This window comes from Moschus berezovskii, chromosome 4, assembly GCF_049115385.1.
Source record: "Moschus berezovskii isolate FMDL1 chromosome 4, NW_MosBer_1.0, whole genome shotgun sequence".
Classification (NCBI taxonomy): domain Eukaryota; kingdom Metazoa; phylum Chordata; class Mammalia; order Artiodactyla; family Moschidae; genus Moschus; species Moschus berezovskii.
Window position 1 is genome coordinate 64,812,200 of NC_142463.1, and position 17,112 is coordinate 64,829,311.

Genomic DNA, 17,112 nt, shown 5'->3' on the forward strand with positions numbered 1-17,112 from the left:
GCTTAGATTATCTGGACAACTACTTTATAATCGGGTTCAGTTCAGTTCAGTTCAGTCACTCAGTCGTGTCCGACTCTCCGCGACCCCATGAATCACATCACGCTAGGCCTCCCTGTCCATCACCAACTCCCGGAGCTCACTCAAACTCATGTCCACAGAGTCGGTGATGCCATCCAGCCATCATTCTCTGTCGTCCCCTTCTCCTCCCGCCCCCAACATTTCCTAGCATCAGAGTCTTTTCCAGTGAGTCAACTCGTCGCATGAGGTGGCCAAAGTATTGCAGTTTCAGCTTTAGCATCAGTCCTTCCAATGAACACCCAGGATTGATCTCCTTTAGAATGGACTGGTTGGATCTCCTTGCAGTACAAGGGACTCTCAAGAGTCTTCTCCAGCACCACAGTTCAAAAGCATCAATTCTTTGGCGATCAGCTTTCTTCACAGTCCAACTCTCACATCCATACATAACCACGGAAAAACCATAGCCTTGACTAGACGGACCTTTGTTGGCAAAGAAATGTCTCTGCTTTTTAATATACTATCAAGGTTGGTCATAACTTTCCTTCCAAGGAGTAAGCGTCTTTTAATTTCATGACACTACCCTTATCGCAGAAAGTGAAGAGGAACTAAAAAGCCTCTTGAGGAAAGTGAAAGAGGAGAGTGAAAAGGTTGGCTTGAAGCTCAACATTCAGAAAACAAAGATCATGGCATCTGGTCCCATCACTTCATGGGAAATAGATGGAAAAACAGTGAAAACAGTGTCAGACTTTATAATCGGGTACTTCCACTCTATTCCAATGCCTCCCTTTTGATTAATTACAGATTATATACTTAAGCAATAAGTACTAATTATTGGGGCTTCTTTTGTGGCTCAGCTGGTAAAGAATCTGACTGCAACACGGGAGACCTGGGTTTGATCCCTGGGTTGGGAAGATCCCCTGAAGAAGGAAAAGGCTTTAGTGTTCTGGCCTGGAGAATTCCATGGACAGTCCATGGGGTCGCAAAATGTCGGACATGACTGAGCGACTTTCACACGCTAATTATTAACAACAAGTACTAATTTAATTTTTTTGAGTGAATGTCAAAGAAAAAGACAAGATGAAATGGATGCTTACCACTAGGCAAAGATCAAATGATATTATAGGAAGGGATATTTCAAGTAATCTGAATACAGGAAAGTGGTGGACCAATATGAGTTTTCACCAGTAGCTGGCAATAATCTAAATGCCGCTCACCTAACAGACATGTAATTTCAGCAAAATAATTTAATGCTAATTTGAATTTTATTGGGCAATAAAAGCTATGGAATAAGGAAATAGAAGTCTGATAAGGAAACTTGAGGGAGTTTGCCTTGCACATTCAGATATAAATTTTATCTTTTCTAATGTTGCTTTCTAATGCTTTTGGTACAAGTATATTGTCTAAGAGAGTAATAAGAGGTGCTGAGGTTATGTAAAGATCAAAGAGGATAAAAATAAAGACCATTATGAGGGATAACTGGAAATATGATTTACACTTAATGAATGCTTATCAAATATGCAGAACAGTCAGGCTTCCACTGGGCAGGCAGGGGTTAGAGGGTGGTATTGGGTGGGTCAGTGTCCCTGACTGGGCAAACATTTGTAAGAAGTAAACATCTTTCAATGGTAAAGCTGCTTGTCAGCTGTGAGTCCTTCCAGGGAACCAGATGTGGCTCCCCACCCTCAGTCCCAGAAACTGGCAAAGGTGAAGGCAAGGCTAACATTCCTCTCAAAATAAAATATTTAAAAGTACACAGAATTTGAAACCAAGATATACTTATCATTCATCACAGTGAAGAAAAATGCAATAGTGAAACAATTTGGGGTCAAGAGGTTAAAGTCCTGCAATAAAACACTGCTGATAAATTGGAAAAAATATGTGTCTATATATTCATATATATAGGGGTAAGGAAAGATGCCTCCATAACCAACATTTTCCAAAGAGAGAACTCAAAGGGAAATGTATAGCAATGGGGTCATTTAAGAATTCTGTTTTCATCTTGGTCCTTTACCTTCTGGAAGGGGCCCTGAGTGATTCACTCATTCAGCTGAATAATAATGGCTATGAAGGCATTGTCATTGCAATTGACCCTAATGTACCAGAAGATGAAACACTCATCCAACATATAAAGGTAAGTCTGAAATGGTAATTATTCATGCTGTTTTGAAAAATTAAGCATAATATATTGATAGAGCAAACATGAGTTCTCTAATTCTGACTGCATGACACTGGAAAGTTTTTTTTTTTAATATCTGTGCTTGCATTTCTTCAGCTATAAAATGGAAATAATAACACAACTGTTATGATTCTTCTGAGGGATGAGATAATACATGCAGTGCATATAATTCAGAGCTTGATATACTGTTCCGTTCCGTTCCGTCGCTCAGTCGTGTCTGACTCTTTGCGACCCCGTGGACTGTAGCCTACCAGGCTTCTCCGTCCATGGGATTCTCCAGGCAAGAATACTGGAGTGGGTTACCGTTTCCTTCTCCTGATATACTGTTGGTACTTACTAAGTGATAGCTCTACTTCTTGACTGTAGATGACTTCACCGAAAATTATTTACTTCTACACCAAGGCAGAGCCAACTATATTTGGCAGATATTATGAAATGTGCAGAGGGTAATTCCTTTGTCTGATTTATCATTGGCTCCTATCAGAGTCTGCTTTTATTCTCCTGATTAAACCCTCCCTTCCCTGTAATTCTAATATAGGAGTCCAAGATGCAAATCTTAATCTCTGACTTAAGAACAAACGTGACCCTTCCAATGGGAGGAAACCCTGCATTTTTACCAGGCCCAACGCAAGGCGTCTTCTCAGGGCTACTGAGCAGCCTTATCTCACTTGTTGCTGCTTCTGTAGGGGAAGGAACAATTAGGGAAGAGGACTCTTCCTGTCCACATAGAGGCATCTAACTACTGTCAAATGGAGGGATTAGAGCGGTTTTGTACACAGCAAACAGCAGAGAATTAGAAGGAAATGCCTTATAAAAGCCAATCCTGGAAAGTGACTGTAGCTCACCCAGAGGTAGTACTGTACAATGGGCAAAAGTGCTGGTCTACAAAATGGGGAAAATAATAAATATCTTCCTCAAGGACTTTGTGAGGATTATCAATGCACGCATATAAGGGAAGCTGGATGAAGGGTATATGGGAACTCTACACATTTTTTGCATGTCTCATCTGTAAGTCTAAAATTTTCTCAAAAACTTAGGAGACCTTTAAAAATGTATGCAGAATGCCTGGTGCATACTAGGAGCTCAACAAATGGTAGGCAATTCATCAGTCCCCAGGCCTCCTTTTAATCTTAGATGGAAAGGGCTCATCATTTCTCACCAAGCCAAAAGGACTGAGACTTGTTTCTGGGCAAAGTTCCTCTGTGTAAACTCAGAAGTTAATAGTACAAGGGCCCCAAGGGTTGCCTCAAAAGGTTCCTTGCTCTGAACAGGTGCAAACCCAGAAAGAGGAGTTAGGGGAGAGAACCATCTCAACCACCAGAGGTGTTTGGGGCTAGAGAAGAGCAACAGTTGAAGAGGAGGAGAAGTTCACCTGTTCAAACCAGAAGACCATCAGATATTATTGCTATCAGTGAAAGGGAAATTCATGCCGTTTGAAATCTCTGAACAATCAGAAACATTAGGTGAGTCTTTGATTATCTCTAGTAAGAAGATCAAACCAGTCAATCTTAAGGGAAATCAACCCTGAATACTTGCTGGAAGGACTGATGCTAAAGCTGAAGCTCCAGGGTTTTGTTTGTCTGATGTGAACTGCCGACTCATTGGAAAAGTCCCTGATGGTGGGAAAGATTGAGGGCAGAAGGAGAAGAGGGTGTCAGAGGAGGAGACGGCTGGATGCCATCATGTCCAATGCAATGGACATGAACTTGGGCAAACTTTGGGAGATGGTGAGGGACAGGGAGGCCTGTCATGCTTCAGTCCATGGGGCCTCAAACAGTCAGATATGATTGGTCGACTGAACAACAAACTTAGAAATAGCATTATCAAAAATGAGCAACAGACAAGGAAAGTTGGGAGAAAAATGTGACCAGCATGTTTCTGCCTCTGGCTGGACAGTGAGCAGGCCTTAGGAACAAGTGAAAAGGAGCCACAAATGTCTTTCTAATGATAATGGTAATTTTTATTTATACGGTGCTTTGGCCACCTAATGAGAACTGACTCATTCGAAAAGACCCTGATGCTGGGAAAGACTGAAGGAGAGAGAAGAAGGGGATGACAGAGGATGAGATGATTGGATGGCATCACTGACTCAATGGACATGAGTTGAGTAAACTTCGGGAGTTGGTGATGGACAGGGAAGCCTGGTGTGCTGCAATCCATGGGGTTGCAAAGAGTCGGACATGACTGAGCAACTGAACTGAACTGAGAGAAAAAGCGAAAGGACATTCGCCTCACTCTCTTTGGGTGTTCCTCCTGAGAAATATTCTTCTCACTACTATTATTCAATTGGTTTTCTGGTATGAGTCCTAAATGAGTTGGGTATGAGAGAAGTTGGTTTCCACAGTTACCTTGTCACAGGAACACTTTTAAGGACAATAGTGTGCTCAAGAGTCCCTGCTGCTGCTGCTAAGTCGTTTCAGTCGTGTCCAACTCTGTGTGACCCCATAGATGGCAGCCCATCAGGCTCCCCCATCCCTGGGATTCTCCAGGCAAGAACACTGGAGTGGGTTGCCATTTCCTTCTTCAATGCATGAAAGTGAAAAGTGAAAGTGAAGTCGCTCAGTCATGTCCGACTCTTCGCGACCCCATGGACTGCAGCCTACCAGGCTCCTCCGTCCATGGGATTTTCCAGGCAAGAGTATTGGAGTGGGGTGCCATTGCCTTGTCCGCAAGAGTCCCTGAATAGTTAGTAAAAGTGAGTCCCTGTTTGATGTTTCAGATCTGCTGTCAAGGGACCTCACTGTGGGCTTTTCCACCTTCCTGGTCATCCTTCAGTTCTCTGCTTTTTGGGGAGACTCTCCCCTTGCTGTCCTTGTGTGAGCAGAACCCTCTAAGTCAGTTCTTAAATACCTGCTTCAGCAGGGCCGACCGAAAGGTACTCCACTCACAATACCAGCAGGTGGCGCTGCAGCAGTTTCTCCCCCAACTCTCGTCTGTACTGCGGAAGCGGTGCGAGCACACTTCATAAGATCAAAGCGTGAAGGAGCTCAAGAAGCTTTTTCCCCCTCGCGCCCCCTTAACACACGCACAGTGGGAGTAGTTGAGGTCTCCTCAGTGCATGGAAGCCCAAGCATCTCCTGTCTTGGCACTCTTGGACAATTTGCCCCTCATCGTAACCTCTTCATTCACTCATTTGTTCGTTAATTCAACGAACAATTACAGAGCATTCACATTATGTCAGGTACCAGGACTTCAGTGGTCAACAATATATTATCCTTGTTCTTAAGGAATTACCAGCGCATCATATAAATGTCATCCTCAATGTTCTTCAAACGTCAAAAGCTCAACTGTCTATTTGGATATGAGGTCACTTTCTTAAAATATGAGACAGATGTCAAAGATTCCTTATTAATGTTTCTAATAAAACAGAGAAGACATTTCATGCTGCTTAGTTGTCTTCCTAGGAGACACTGAAAATTTACATTTCACAAGTTAAATTTTAATATAATATTCGAACATAGGAAGTTTTATACCTATTTTTCAACTTTTTATTGATACTGACTCAATATTTTTATTTAAAAAGTGATACAATATTAAATTTGCCTATTAGTTGTTCAAAATCTGACTTTTTTGGAAGAAGGAGAAGCAAATCATTTTGAGAGCTTTTTTTTTAAACTAGCAAGGCAACTATTATCATTACCATTTGAAAAGACAGAAACTGAGGCTCAGAGAGATAAATTCCCCAAGTTTATCCCCAAGGAGTAGCAGAACAGGATTTGCTCCTGCATCAATACACAGGTACTATTTTCCCACATAGTGATGAACTGTCTCTGCTTCTAAGGCCACCCCCTAGGATTAGATGTCTAAGCATCGAAGTCTCATCTCTCTGGTCTGTTCCAGTAAGGACTTTCCTCCAGCAATGATCCCTTTTTTTTCCTCTTGCATTATAAGCTTTGTTTTTTTTCCCACTAGCACATACATATGTTATAATAGTTCCCATTCAAAACAAAACAAACCTCCCTTGCCCAAAATCTTCCTTCAACTACTGCTCCATTTCTTGATTTCCTTTTAATTTGGAGAAACATTTCTTGATCTGCTGTTTTCATAGCTTCTGCTTCATCGGCTCCCACCCTATTGAATTCACTCATATAGAGAGCTATCATCTCCATTCCACAAAACGGCTCACTCTGGTTGCCAAATTCATTGCTCAGTTCTTAGTCCTCATCTTCGTTGATTTCTTAGCAGCGTTTAACTCTGATGGCCACTCTCTCCTTCTTGAAATGCTCTCTCATGCCTTTCAATCTCCTTACCCTGCACCAGCTGCTCCTTCTGAGTCTCCTTTGCTGGCTCTTCCTCTTCCCACTTCTGAATGCTGGGGCCACTGGAGCTCAGTGTTCAATCTTCGTCCCTCTGTCTACACTCATTTTTGCATTTTTCAGTGATTTTCAGCCCTAATAGTGCCAATTTCCCTTTCTTAATATCCCTTCTACTATCTTATCATGATGCATTTCAGGGAAATTGTTTCAGGGAAACAGGCATTTATAATTTAACACTACAGCTCTTTTGCTTTAGAGAAACAAAGTTAGGCATAATTTAAAAAGAGATTATATACTTATGCCACTTCGTTGTATCTAACACTTAGTGTTATACTAAAACCAAACACTATCATAACATTTGGGCATCCCTGGTAGCTCAGTGGTAAAGAATCTGCCTATCAATATAGGAGACTAGGATTCGATCGCTGTATCGGGAAGATCCCCTGGAGAAGGAAGTAGCAACCCACTCTAGTATTCTTGCCTGGAGAATACCATGGACAGAGGAGCCTGCCCTTGCTTCAGTCCATAGGGTCACAAAGAGTCAGATATGACTTAGCAACTAAATAACAAGAACAAAATTATTATAGGAGGTGTTGAAGTTGTAGTTATTTTGAGTTTCTTTTCACTACTACTTGGTGTGAGATGTTGAGACTAATACTCTCTAATTCTCAGTTTCTCCTTTAAAGGTTCATTGATCTTTAAAGGATTGTATGAAATGAAACAAAGAGCTAATATTTGATAAGCATTTGCACTAAGTAAACATGGTTCCAAATGCTTTCTTGACTTCATTTGATCCTCACAACAAATTTATGGGCTGTTCTCTGTAATATTTTCCATCTTATAAATGGGGAAACTGAGGCTCAGGAGCAGTTAAGGACATTTCTTTTCTTTTTTTTTGGCCACACCACATGGCTTGTGGGATCCTAGTTCCCCAACCAGGAATGGAATCCAGTCCCGAGCAGTGAAAGTGCTGACTCCTAACCTTTGGATCACCAGGGAACTCTCAAGGAAATTTCTGATGTCCCACCATAAGTGGTGAGCCAGGATTAGTGCCTGCTTCTGAAGTTTTCATTGTCAACCATTACACTGTGACACAGAGCATGCAGTAAAAATCTCAGAAAAGGCTAGCCACTATTATTAACAAAATAATCTCCTTTTTTAAGCTTGATAAATAGCCAGTTTCTGGAAATGTGAAATACAAATATAAATTGGAATAATTGGTAATTTCATCTTTTTTTCTGTCATTAAACATGCTTCTTTATATTTATTCCCCATCCCCCCAGGATATGGTGACTGATGCATCTCCATATCTGTTTGAGGCTACAGAAAAAAGATTCTATTTCAAAAACGTTGCCATTTTGATTCCTGAAAATTGGAAAACAAAACCTGAATATGTGAAACCCAAACTTGAGACCTACAAAAATGTAAGAATATTAACTTATTTTTTCAAATTTAGTTTTATTTTGTGACTTAGATTCTTTTATCAAAATATTCTAGAATCAAATAAAATTGTTTCAATATAGTCTGCTGTGAATAAGGTCAATTCATTTGCTGAAATTTTGTAATGATGAAAAATTTTTCTTAAATTTCAGGCTGATGTTCTGGTTGCTGAACCTAATCCAACAGGTAACGATGGACCTTATACTGAGCAGATGGGAGGTTGTGGAGAAAAGGGTGATAGAATTTATCTCACTCCTGACTTTGTAGCTGGAAACAAGTTGCTTCAATATGGACCACAAGGTATGGGTAGAGATGAAATATTCTGCTATGTAATAATTCAATAATTTTATGTTGCAAATAGATCAACAATAACATTATCTTTCTGAGTAAGAACATAAAAGCCAAATAGACTATTATAGTCTGTTTTTCTCACATAAAACAGATTCAGAATAGTGCATTTTTCAGTTAGAAATTTATTTTCTTCATATCCTGCAAATATATGTGTATAAATATAATATGTTTAATTTTCAGATACTCAGTTATTATCAGATAATAACTGAGTAAATAGTTTAATTAATGTGATGTTAGGTTCCATTGGTTCTGTGGGAAGACACCTGAACAAATTAAATCTCCTGTCTGCAATTCAGGTATGGCCAAAACATGTGGCAGACACATAATGTTTTTAGACTTTAATGTGCACTCAGATTATAAACGGATTGTTAAAATGATTCTGATCAGTAGGTGTGGGGTAGGACTCAAGGATCTGCGTTTTAACAGGCTCCCAGGTGATGCGGATACTGCCTGACCTTGGACCACACTTTGAGTACCAGACAGAATAGCCTTGATGTTCAGCTCTGACAAATACCTGACTAAAGAAAAAGTCAACATTTCCTTCACAAAGTATCATTTATCATTTTCATATGAACCAAACAGAGCAGTCTTTGGATAAAATATTAAAAGAAATCAGCAATGGCGTATATATAATATGTACTTTTCAAGGATAATCAAGTATGATCAGTATTAACTAGGTTAACTAACAACTAGGTTTCTTTATTATCTTAAAAATATTAGAACCATTTTAATTTTTTTCATTTAAATAGGCAAGGCAGAGAAAACAAGCAAACGAAAGAGCATTGGTGCCTGCATGTCCCACCCTCAAATACACTAGAGCACTTTTACAGACCTTAACAGAGAGGAGTGTCTAACAAACCTACCTCTTTGCTCTTCTTTTACAACGTCTCCATAATGGGAACAGAAAATCCCCAGTGTATGGCTCAATAAATATGTGTTGAATTGATTTACTTACCAATTGATTCATTTACTTATCAACTTAAGCAGTTCCTTCCCACTCCTGAGCCCACTCCAGTCATCAAGATCACCATATACAATGACATTCCTTTATACTCTCTCCTTTTTGTATTCTGACTCCATGACTACTCCTTCACAATCTCCCCTATCTTTAAGAGGCCATCAGTTATTCCTCAGCACCTAGAGTAATCTAAAATCCTTAATGTGAGATACTGCTGCCGCTGCTGCTAAATCGCTTCAGTCGTGTCTGACTCTGTGCGACCCCTTAGACGGCAGCCCACCAGGCTCCCCCATCCCTGGGATTCTCCAGGCAAGAATACTAGAGTGGGTTGCCATTTCCTTCTCCAATGCATGAAAGTGAAAAGTGAAAGTGAAGTTGCTCAGTCATGTCCGACTCTTCGCGCCCCCATGGACTGCAGCCTACCAGGCTCCTCCACCCATGGGATTTTCCAAGCAAGAGTACTGGAGTGGGTTGCCATTGCCTTCTCCGAATGTGAGATACTAGGACTTACTTAACATGCACCTCCTCACTTAATCCTCCAAAGTCAGACTATCTTGGAATTTACATTTCAGAAAAACTGACTGGTACATAAGTCACTAATATTCATCCAAATATAACAAATTTATTAAGTACCTATTAAGTTCTAGACAATATGGGCCAAGACATGACAATGAAGGAGTCATGGTACCTATTTTCATGGAGACAAGAGTCTATAGTGAGAGACTGGCAAATAAGCAATGACAATATAACATGACAAATGCCATAATGGAATATAATGAAAGTGAAAAAGGAGGGGTACCTGAACTAGTTTGAGGATGTCAGAGAAGGCTTCTATCTGGATATAAGTTTAATTTTGAAAGAAGGGTAGGCATTATATCCCAGTCAGAGATAGGGAGACAGTATTCCAAGCAGAGGAAAAATATGTAAAAATGATCAGAGATGAGCAAGAATATGGTGTGCCTCTAGAAACTAAAAGGGGTTCAGGAATCCATTGTCATTGTGGAATTTTTTTAAGTGGGTGGAGAACAGCAAGAAATATGGCTGCAGAGAGGAACAGGGCCTGAATCATCAGGGACCCTGTATGCTTGTTGAGAAGTGGGACTTAACCCCAAGCACCAAGGGTAAGTCATTGAAGACTGGAGACATGGAGCCAACTGGGTGAGTGTCGCAGTAGTTCAGGAGTAATTGGCAATGAGACTGGAAGGGTGAGAATAGGTCAAAGCAAAAAGGCAGATGTGGAGTAGGCAGACCTTGAGATCTGTCCACATTTGGGTCATTAGGAAGAAGGACCTTCTTGGCTGCCCTGTAGGTCAGCCTGTGTAATGACCTTCATCATTACACCTGCACCCTTAAAGATTTTAGTTATCTAAAATGATGTGTGTCATCTGCTAGACCATGAGATATGTGAGCACAGGGCACTTGTTTTACTTTTGAATGAATAGCTTTTGACAATCCAAAATAAGTAGTCATATTTTTAGAAATGTACAATTGTCATATCAAATTAAACCTTTAACTTAAAAAAGCAAAGCATAATTTTCAGAAGAATTACTTTCTCTGAATTTAACAGGGTAATTTTGCCTTTCTTACTGTAATTAGGTTTTTAAAACATTTTTTCACAGGAAGGGCATTTGTCCATGAATGGGCTCATCTACGATGGGGAGTATTTAATGAGTATAATAATGACCAGAAATTCTACCTATCCAATAGAAGAAAAAAACCAGTAGTGTATGTATATTTTTATTAATTTTCCCAAACTGTTTTAAATTGGAACCAATTTTGTCTTGAATTGAATATTGTTAAAATGTCAGTCTTTTATCATATTTTCTTCTTCATTCTTAGTGTCTTCTCTTTCAGCTTCCCATAAAACTACTACTTTCGTTCACTTTACAAATGCCTTAGATGAATTCTCTACTCTGCAACTATAAATCATTTGCCTCTTTGTGTGTGTGCACAACTAGAAGAAATTCATAGGTTCTACATTCAGGATCTCCATCTTCCTGTCTCATAATCAGAGACATAAAGCTTCAGTGCCTTGCAGGTAGAGTAGTATCTGTGTGAACTATATCAGAATGAAAGGGCCTGAGAGACACTGGGGAACTCAGCTGAAAGACAGTCCAAACATTAAGACAAAACAAAATTTCTCCCAATTTGAATAAAACCTTGTATGGTGTCAGTAGAAAGCAAACTGAATACTTAGAAAGTACCCTGGCTGCCGTAATTTTACAGGTAAGTTCTTGGAAGCAAAAGTTTCAGGGAATAAACTGCTTTTGTACAAATATAAAAGATAGGGAGCTTCCCAATTCATTTTAGAGAGTTGGCATAATTCCGATACTAAAACCTGACAGATGGTATGCAAACGAATTGTGTAGATACAGCTTTCCAAAAAGATTACAAATAAAAGCATAATAAGTTACACCTGGACTAATATTATACAGGAATTACAAACACACCAAGGCCAAGAAGGATATCTTCCAGATATCAGAAAATGCTATGATAATAGGTAAGTAATTAATATAGTATATCAAGGAAAAAAGAAAATTATTCCAACAGATTCTGAAAAGGAATTTGATAAGCTTGCACATTTATACCTCAGTTAAAAACAACAGCCTCTTTTAAAAGACTAGAGCTGGGGCAACACCCCTCTTCACTTTTGCTTCTAGTTGTACTCCCACGGTGGCTCTTTAAGGGGATGCACTCAGCTTTGGTTTGGTTACTGTCTTTACTCAGCACAGTTTCCAAAGGAAGCTGCAAGGAATTCAGAACTCTGCCTTGGCTTCCCCTTTCTCCCATAGGAGCATCACTGCTTTCTGCTTTCCCTTTTCTTTATTACACTCAAATTCTGTCATTTGACATTTTCTCTCCTCTTATGTCACTTTAGGTATAAAAAGACACTAAGTACCTCCCAGAGCCGTACACAGTCTACCCGATTCCTCTGGCTTGTTCCCTCCACACACTATAGAATCCATTCCCCAGGGTCACTGTATTGATGTGATCATGTTAGGTGAACCTCTCAAATCTCAGCCCACAGATGACATTCAGCCCTGACATCTGCCTTTCCCACTTCTTCCTATGCTTTCAGATAGAAACTGTACTCCCCTTGAGAGAAAAGCTGATTAGTATATATTCTTTCTAAGGGATATTCTAGAAATATCTATACATCATTTCATCCTTCCACAGATAACATTTTGCAAAACTGACATAATTACCATATCCTCTTAACAATAAATTTTGTATAACATACAAATAGTATTTATTGCTTATCTACCAATTTTTTATTACTTCTAAGGCTTAGAAACAACTACAAAAATGACAGTACTACCCAAAATAGAAGACTTCCTTAATATGAAGCAGAACATCAATTGAAAGCCAACTGCCTACATAATATTTAATAGGGAATCACTAAATATTCCCAGCAATATGATAAGAATGGGAACTACGAGAAATTATCATTTTTAGAAAGTTGTAGCTGATGCAATAATGTGTTGCGAAGGTTAAAAAAACAGGGGCTACTAGAAAGAGAGAGAGAAAATTGCTTCTAGGCAGATGGTAATGTGATCCACTTTGAGAGCCTGAAGGGAAAAATAGAAATTAAAATTGACAAGGGAAGTCAATAAGGCAACCAGATATATTTGAAGAAAACTCTAAGAAATGTGAAAGTTACATCTGAAGAAAACTGTAACACAAAATCCTTCTAAAGAATGTAAAAGAAAATTAAGATTAACTGAGATATTTTTAATTCATAGACTATGTAAATTCAACACAAATTAATATATAGGTCTTATGAAACTCTAGTCAAAACATTTCCATTTTTACCTCATTTTAAAGACCCTGAGCATATCCAGCAGATAGCAGCTGCAAACATTTTGAAAAAGTATAGTAATAAAGGAAATTTTTCTTGTTGAATTTTAAATATACAGTACAGCTACATTAATTAAAACAATGCAAACTAGTAGACACGCAATAATTTACTATTTGATATAGCTGGAATTATAAATCCAAAAGGAAAGACAAGATTTCTTTAGATGTCAGGACAATTTTTAACTATGTGGGGAAAAATTAATAGACTCTCTTTCAACTGGATAGACTTATTCAATATAAAAAAATAAAACCATGATGAAAACTAGAAGTATATTAATAAATATCAAATTCCTAAATGGTGATGTCTATCTATGCATTCAAGAGTTGGAAAAAGACATAACTAAAAGAATAATAAATTTGACTACATATAAATTTAAAACTTTATTGCATATAAATCAAACATAAACTAAATTAAAAATAAAAAACAGAAAAAGATGTTTGCAAATATTTAAAAAACAGGCCTTTAAAAGCTTAGCATTATAACAGATAAAAGAAAACAATATCACCCTAATAGAAAAATAGACACAAGAGAAAATAATCTATATAAAAGAAGAAATAAAAATGGCCAGTAAAAATGTAAAAATGTTCAGACATTAGTAGTCAAAGTGGTGCAGATTTGACAAAGATGACAATCGTTTATTACCTAGTACTAGAGCCTGTCAGTGGGATTCTTGCAGGAAGGGGGAACTGTTCCAGGGCCCGAAACTGGGCTCTTGTCTAACACTTGGAAATGAATTGTCTGAGGAGGCACATGTGCTGACAAAGCAAGAGATTTTATTGAGAAAGGGCACCCGGGTGGAGAGCAGTAGGGTTAGTGAACCCAGGAGAGCAGCTCTGCCTCATGGCTCGCAGTCTCGGGTTTTATGGTGATGGGATTAGTTTCCGGGTTGTCCTTAGCCAATCATTCTGACTCAGAGTCCTTCCTGGTGGTGCTCACTTTGTTCAGCCAAGACGGATGCCAGAGAGAAGGATTCTGGGAGGTGGTCGAACATGTGGTGTCTCCTTTTGACCTTTCCTGAACTCTTCTGGTTGGTGGTGGCTTATTAGTTTCGTGTTCCTTACCAGGACCTCCTGTCATAAAACAACTCATGCAAATGGTTACTATGGTGCCTGGCCAGGGTGGGCGGTTTCAGTCAGTGTGATTCTCCTAACAGGATGAGTGCCCTCATAGATGGTTATCAGAGAAATAAACTAGAATAACCTTCCTGGAAAGCAATTTGATGACACATATCAAATCTCTAGAATTCTTTCCTGTTTCTTGATCTACTTGATCTACTAATCTTATGTTTAACAATCCATTTTAAAGGAAATAGAATGAGCTCTATCAACAGGCTTTAAAATGTTCAAATTTCTGAATCTGACCATTTATTCTGCTTGTCAGTCATAGCAAGCTTGGAAATAGAGTCAAAATGTTATGCACCAACTTCATTTATTCACAGAAGTTTTATTTTTAGTACCAAAAAATTCTTGGAGAAAAAATTAAGTAAATTAGGCTAAATTCACATTGTAATTTCAAAATGTGAAGTTATTAAAATTACATTTTGAAAGAATATTATGAATTATAATAATACATTACAATTTAAATGTACTAAAATACTAAGTTTTATAAGATCAGGCAGTAAGGCTATACATAGAATGTTATACTGATACACAGAAAAGGAAATGCTTCAGTACATTAACAATAGTTTATCTCTGACAGTGGGATATGATTTTTTCTTCTCTTCTTTATACTCTTCCTAGTTTCCAAATTTCCTATGTTCATATGTTTTTTTATATACTCAAAAAATAAGATGTGGGGGAAAGTACTCCATTCACAATAGTGACAAACTCATAAGCGTATAAATAAAAATTTAAAGTACCCATATAAACACACAAGAACTATGCAAAAACTGTATAACATAAACTAGCTGGCTCAAAACAAACAAACAAATAAAAAAAATGTCAACAAAACTTTCTAGAGAAACAAAAGAGGCTTTTGATTTTCCAGGAATGAGAGGACCGGATTAGGAAGTGCCTTAGGACTTTGATCTTTATTAATTCTTAACAGTGGCTGTAGGCAGCCTTGGTTTTTCTGCTGCATACAAACACATTCTGATATCATTTTGGGAACCCCTCAGAGACTTTCTGGTAAACAAAATTACTCTGATGAGAATTTGATAATTTTAATATTTAAGGTGATGCATTTATTTTTTAAATTATAAAGGGAAATTGTAAACAATGCTGTCTGTAGAAACTGACCAGAGTCCAATACCATGAAATTGTCATTTCACTTAAATATCTAACCTGAATATATCTGCAGATGTTCAGCAGGTATTACTGGTGATAATGTAATACAGAAGTGTCAAGGAGGAAGCTGTGTCACTCAACCATGTAAACTTGACAGAAAAACAGGACTGTATGAAGAAGGATGTGAATTCATACCTCATAAGAGTCAGACTGAGAAGGCTTCCATAATGTATTCACAAAGTATTGATACTGTAAGTGCCATGTCCTTTTTCTTCTTTTTTTCTTGACATGAATTTAGTGAGGTTTTTATCCCAGATGATGCAAGATAGGATGAAATGTTAGGAAGGAAAGTATCAGTATCAGTTCAGTTGCTCATGTCCGACTCTTTGCCACCCCATGAACCACAGCACGCCAGGCCTCCCTGTCCATCACCAACTCCCAGAGTTTACCCAAACTCATGTCCATTGAGTCGGTGATGCCATCCAACCATCTCATCCTCTGTCGTCCCCTTCTCCTCCTGCCTTCAATCTTTCCCAGCATCAGGGTCTTTTCAAATGAATCAGCTCTTCTCATCAGATGGCCAAAATATTGGAATTTCAGCTTCAACATCAGTCCTTCCAATGAACACCCAGGACTGATTTCCTTTAGGATGGACTGGTTGGATCTCCTTGTAGTCCAAGGACTCTCAAGAGTCTTTTCCAACACCACAGTTCAAAAGCATCAATTCTTCGGCGATCAGCTTTCTTCACAGTCCAACTCTCACATCCATACATGACCACTGGAAAAACCATAGCCTTGACTAGACAGACCTTTGTTGGCAAAGTAATGTCTCTGCTTTTTTTTTTTTTTTAATATGCTGTCTAGGTTGGTCATAACTTTCCTTCCAAGGAGTATGCATCTTTTAATTTCATGGCTGCGATCACCATCTGCAGTGATTCTGGAGACCAAAAAATAAAGCCAGCCACTATTTTCCCATCTATTTGCCATGAAGTGATGGGACCAGATGCCATCTTTGTTTTCTGAATGTTGAGCTTTAAGCCAACTTTCTCACTCTCCTCTTTCACTTTATCAAAAGGCTCTTTAGTTCTTCTTCACTTTCTGCTATAAGGGTGGTGTCATCTGCGTATTCGAGGTTATTGATATTTCTCCTGGCAATCTTGATTCCAGCTTGTACTTCATCCAGCCCAACATTTCTCATGATGTACTCTGCATATAAATTAAATAAGCAGGGTGACAATATACAGCCTTGACGTACTCCTTTTCCTATTTGGAACCAGTCTGTTGTTCCATGTCCAGTTCTAACTGTTGTTTCCTCACCCGCATATAGGTTTCTCAAGAGGCAGATCAGATGGTCTGGTATTCCCATCTCTTTCAGAATTTTCCACAGTTTATTGTGATCCACACAATAAATAAGTCAAAGGCTTTGGCATAATCAATAAAAGAGAAATAAATGTTTTTCTGGAACTCTTGCTTTTTCCATGATCCAGTGAATGCTGGCAATTTGATCTCTGGTTCCTCTGCCTTTTCTAAAACTAGCTTGAACATCTGGAAGTTCACAGTTCATGTATTGCTGAAGCCTGGCTTGGAGAATTTTGAGCATGACTTTACTAGCATGTGAGACGAGTGCTATTGTGCAGCTAGTTTGAGCATTCTTTGGCATTGTCTTTCTTTGGGATTGTAATGAAAACTGACCTTTTCCAGTCCTGTGGCCACTGCTGAGTTTTCCAAATTTGCTGGCATATTGAGTGCAGCACTTTCACAGCATCATCTTTCAGGATTTGAAATAGCTCAACTGGGATTCCATCACCTCCACTAGCTTTGTTAGTAGT

The 17,112-nt window shown here is 38.7% G+C and overlaps 1 protein-coding gene across 1 annotated transcript in view; it reads left to right on the top strand.

Moving 5' to 3' along the window:
* The first annotated feature begins 1,972 nt into the window (after window positions 1-1,972).
* CLCA1 (chloride channel accessory 1) overlaps window positions 1,973-17,112 on the top strand; it is a 35,172-nt gene continuing 20,032 nt past the window's right edge. The window contains exons 1-5 of the mRNA XM_055402381.2: window positions 1,973-2,149; window positions 7,734-7,874; window positions 8,043-8,190; window positions 10,819-10,924; window positions 15,357-15,534. Of these exons, the coding sequence (XP_055258356.2) occupies window positions 1,988-2,149; window positions 7,734-7,874; window positions 8,043-8,190; window positions 10,819-10,924; window positions 15,357-15,534 (735 nt within the window). The 5' untranslated portion in view covers window positions 1,973-1,987. The remainder of the gene's footprint in view (window positions 2,150-7,733; window positions 7,875-8,042; window positions 8,191-10,818; window positions 10,925-15,356; window positions 15,535-17,112) is intronic.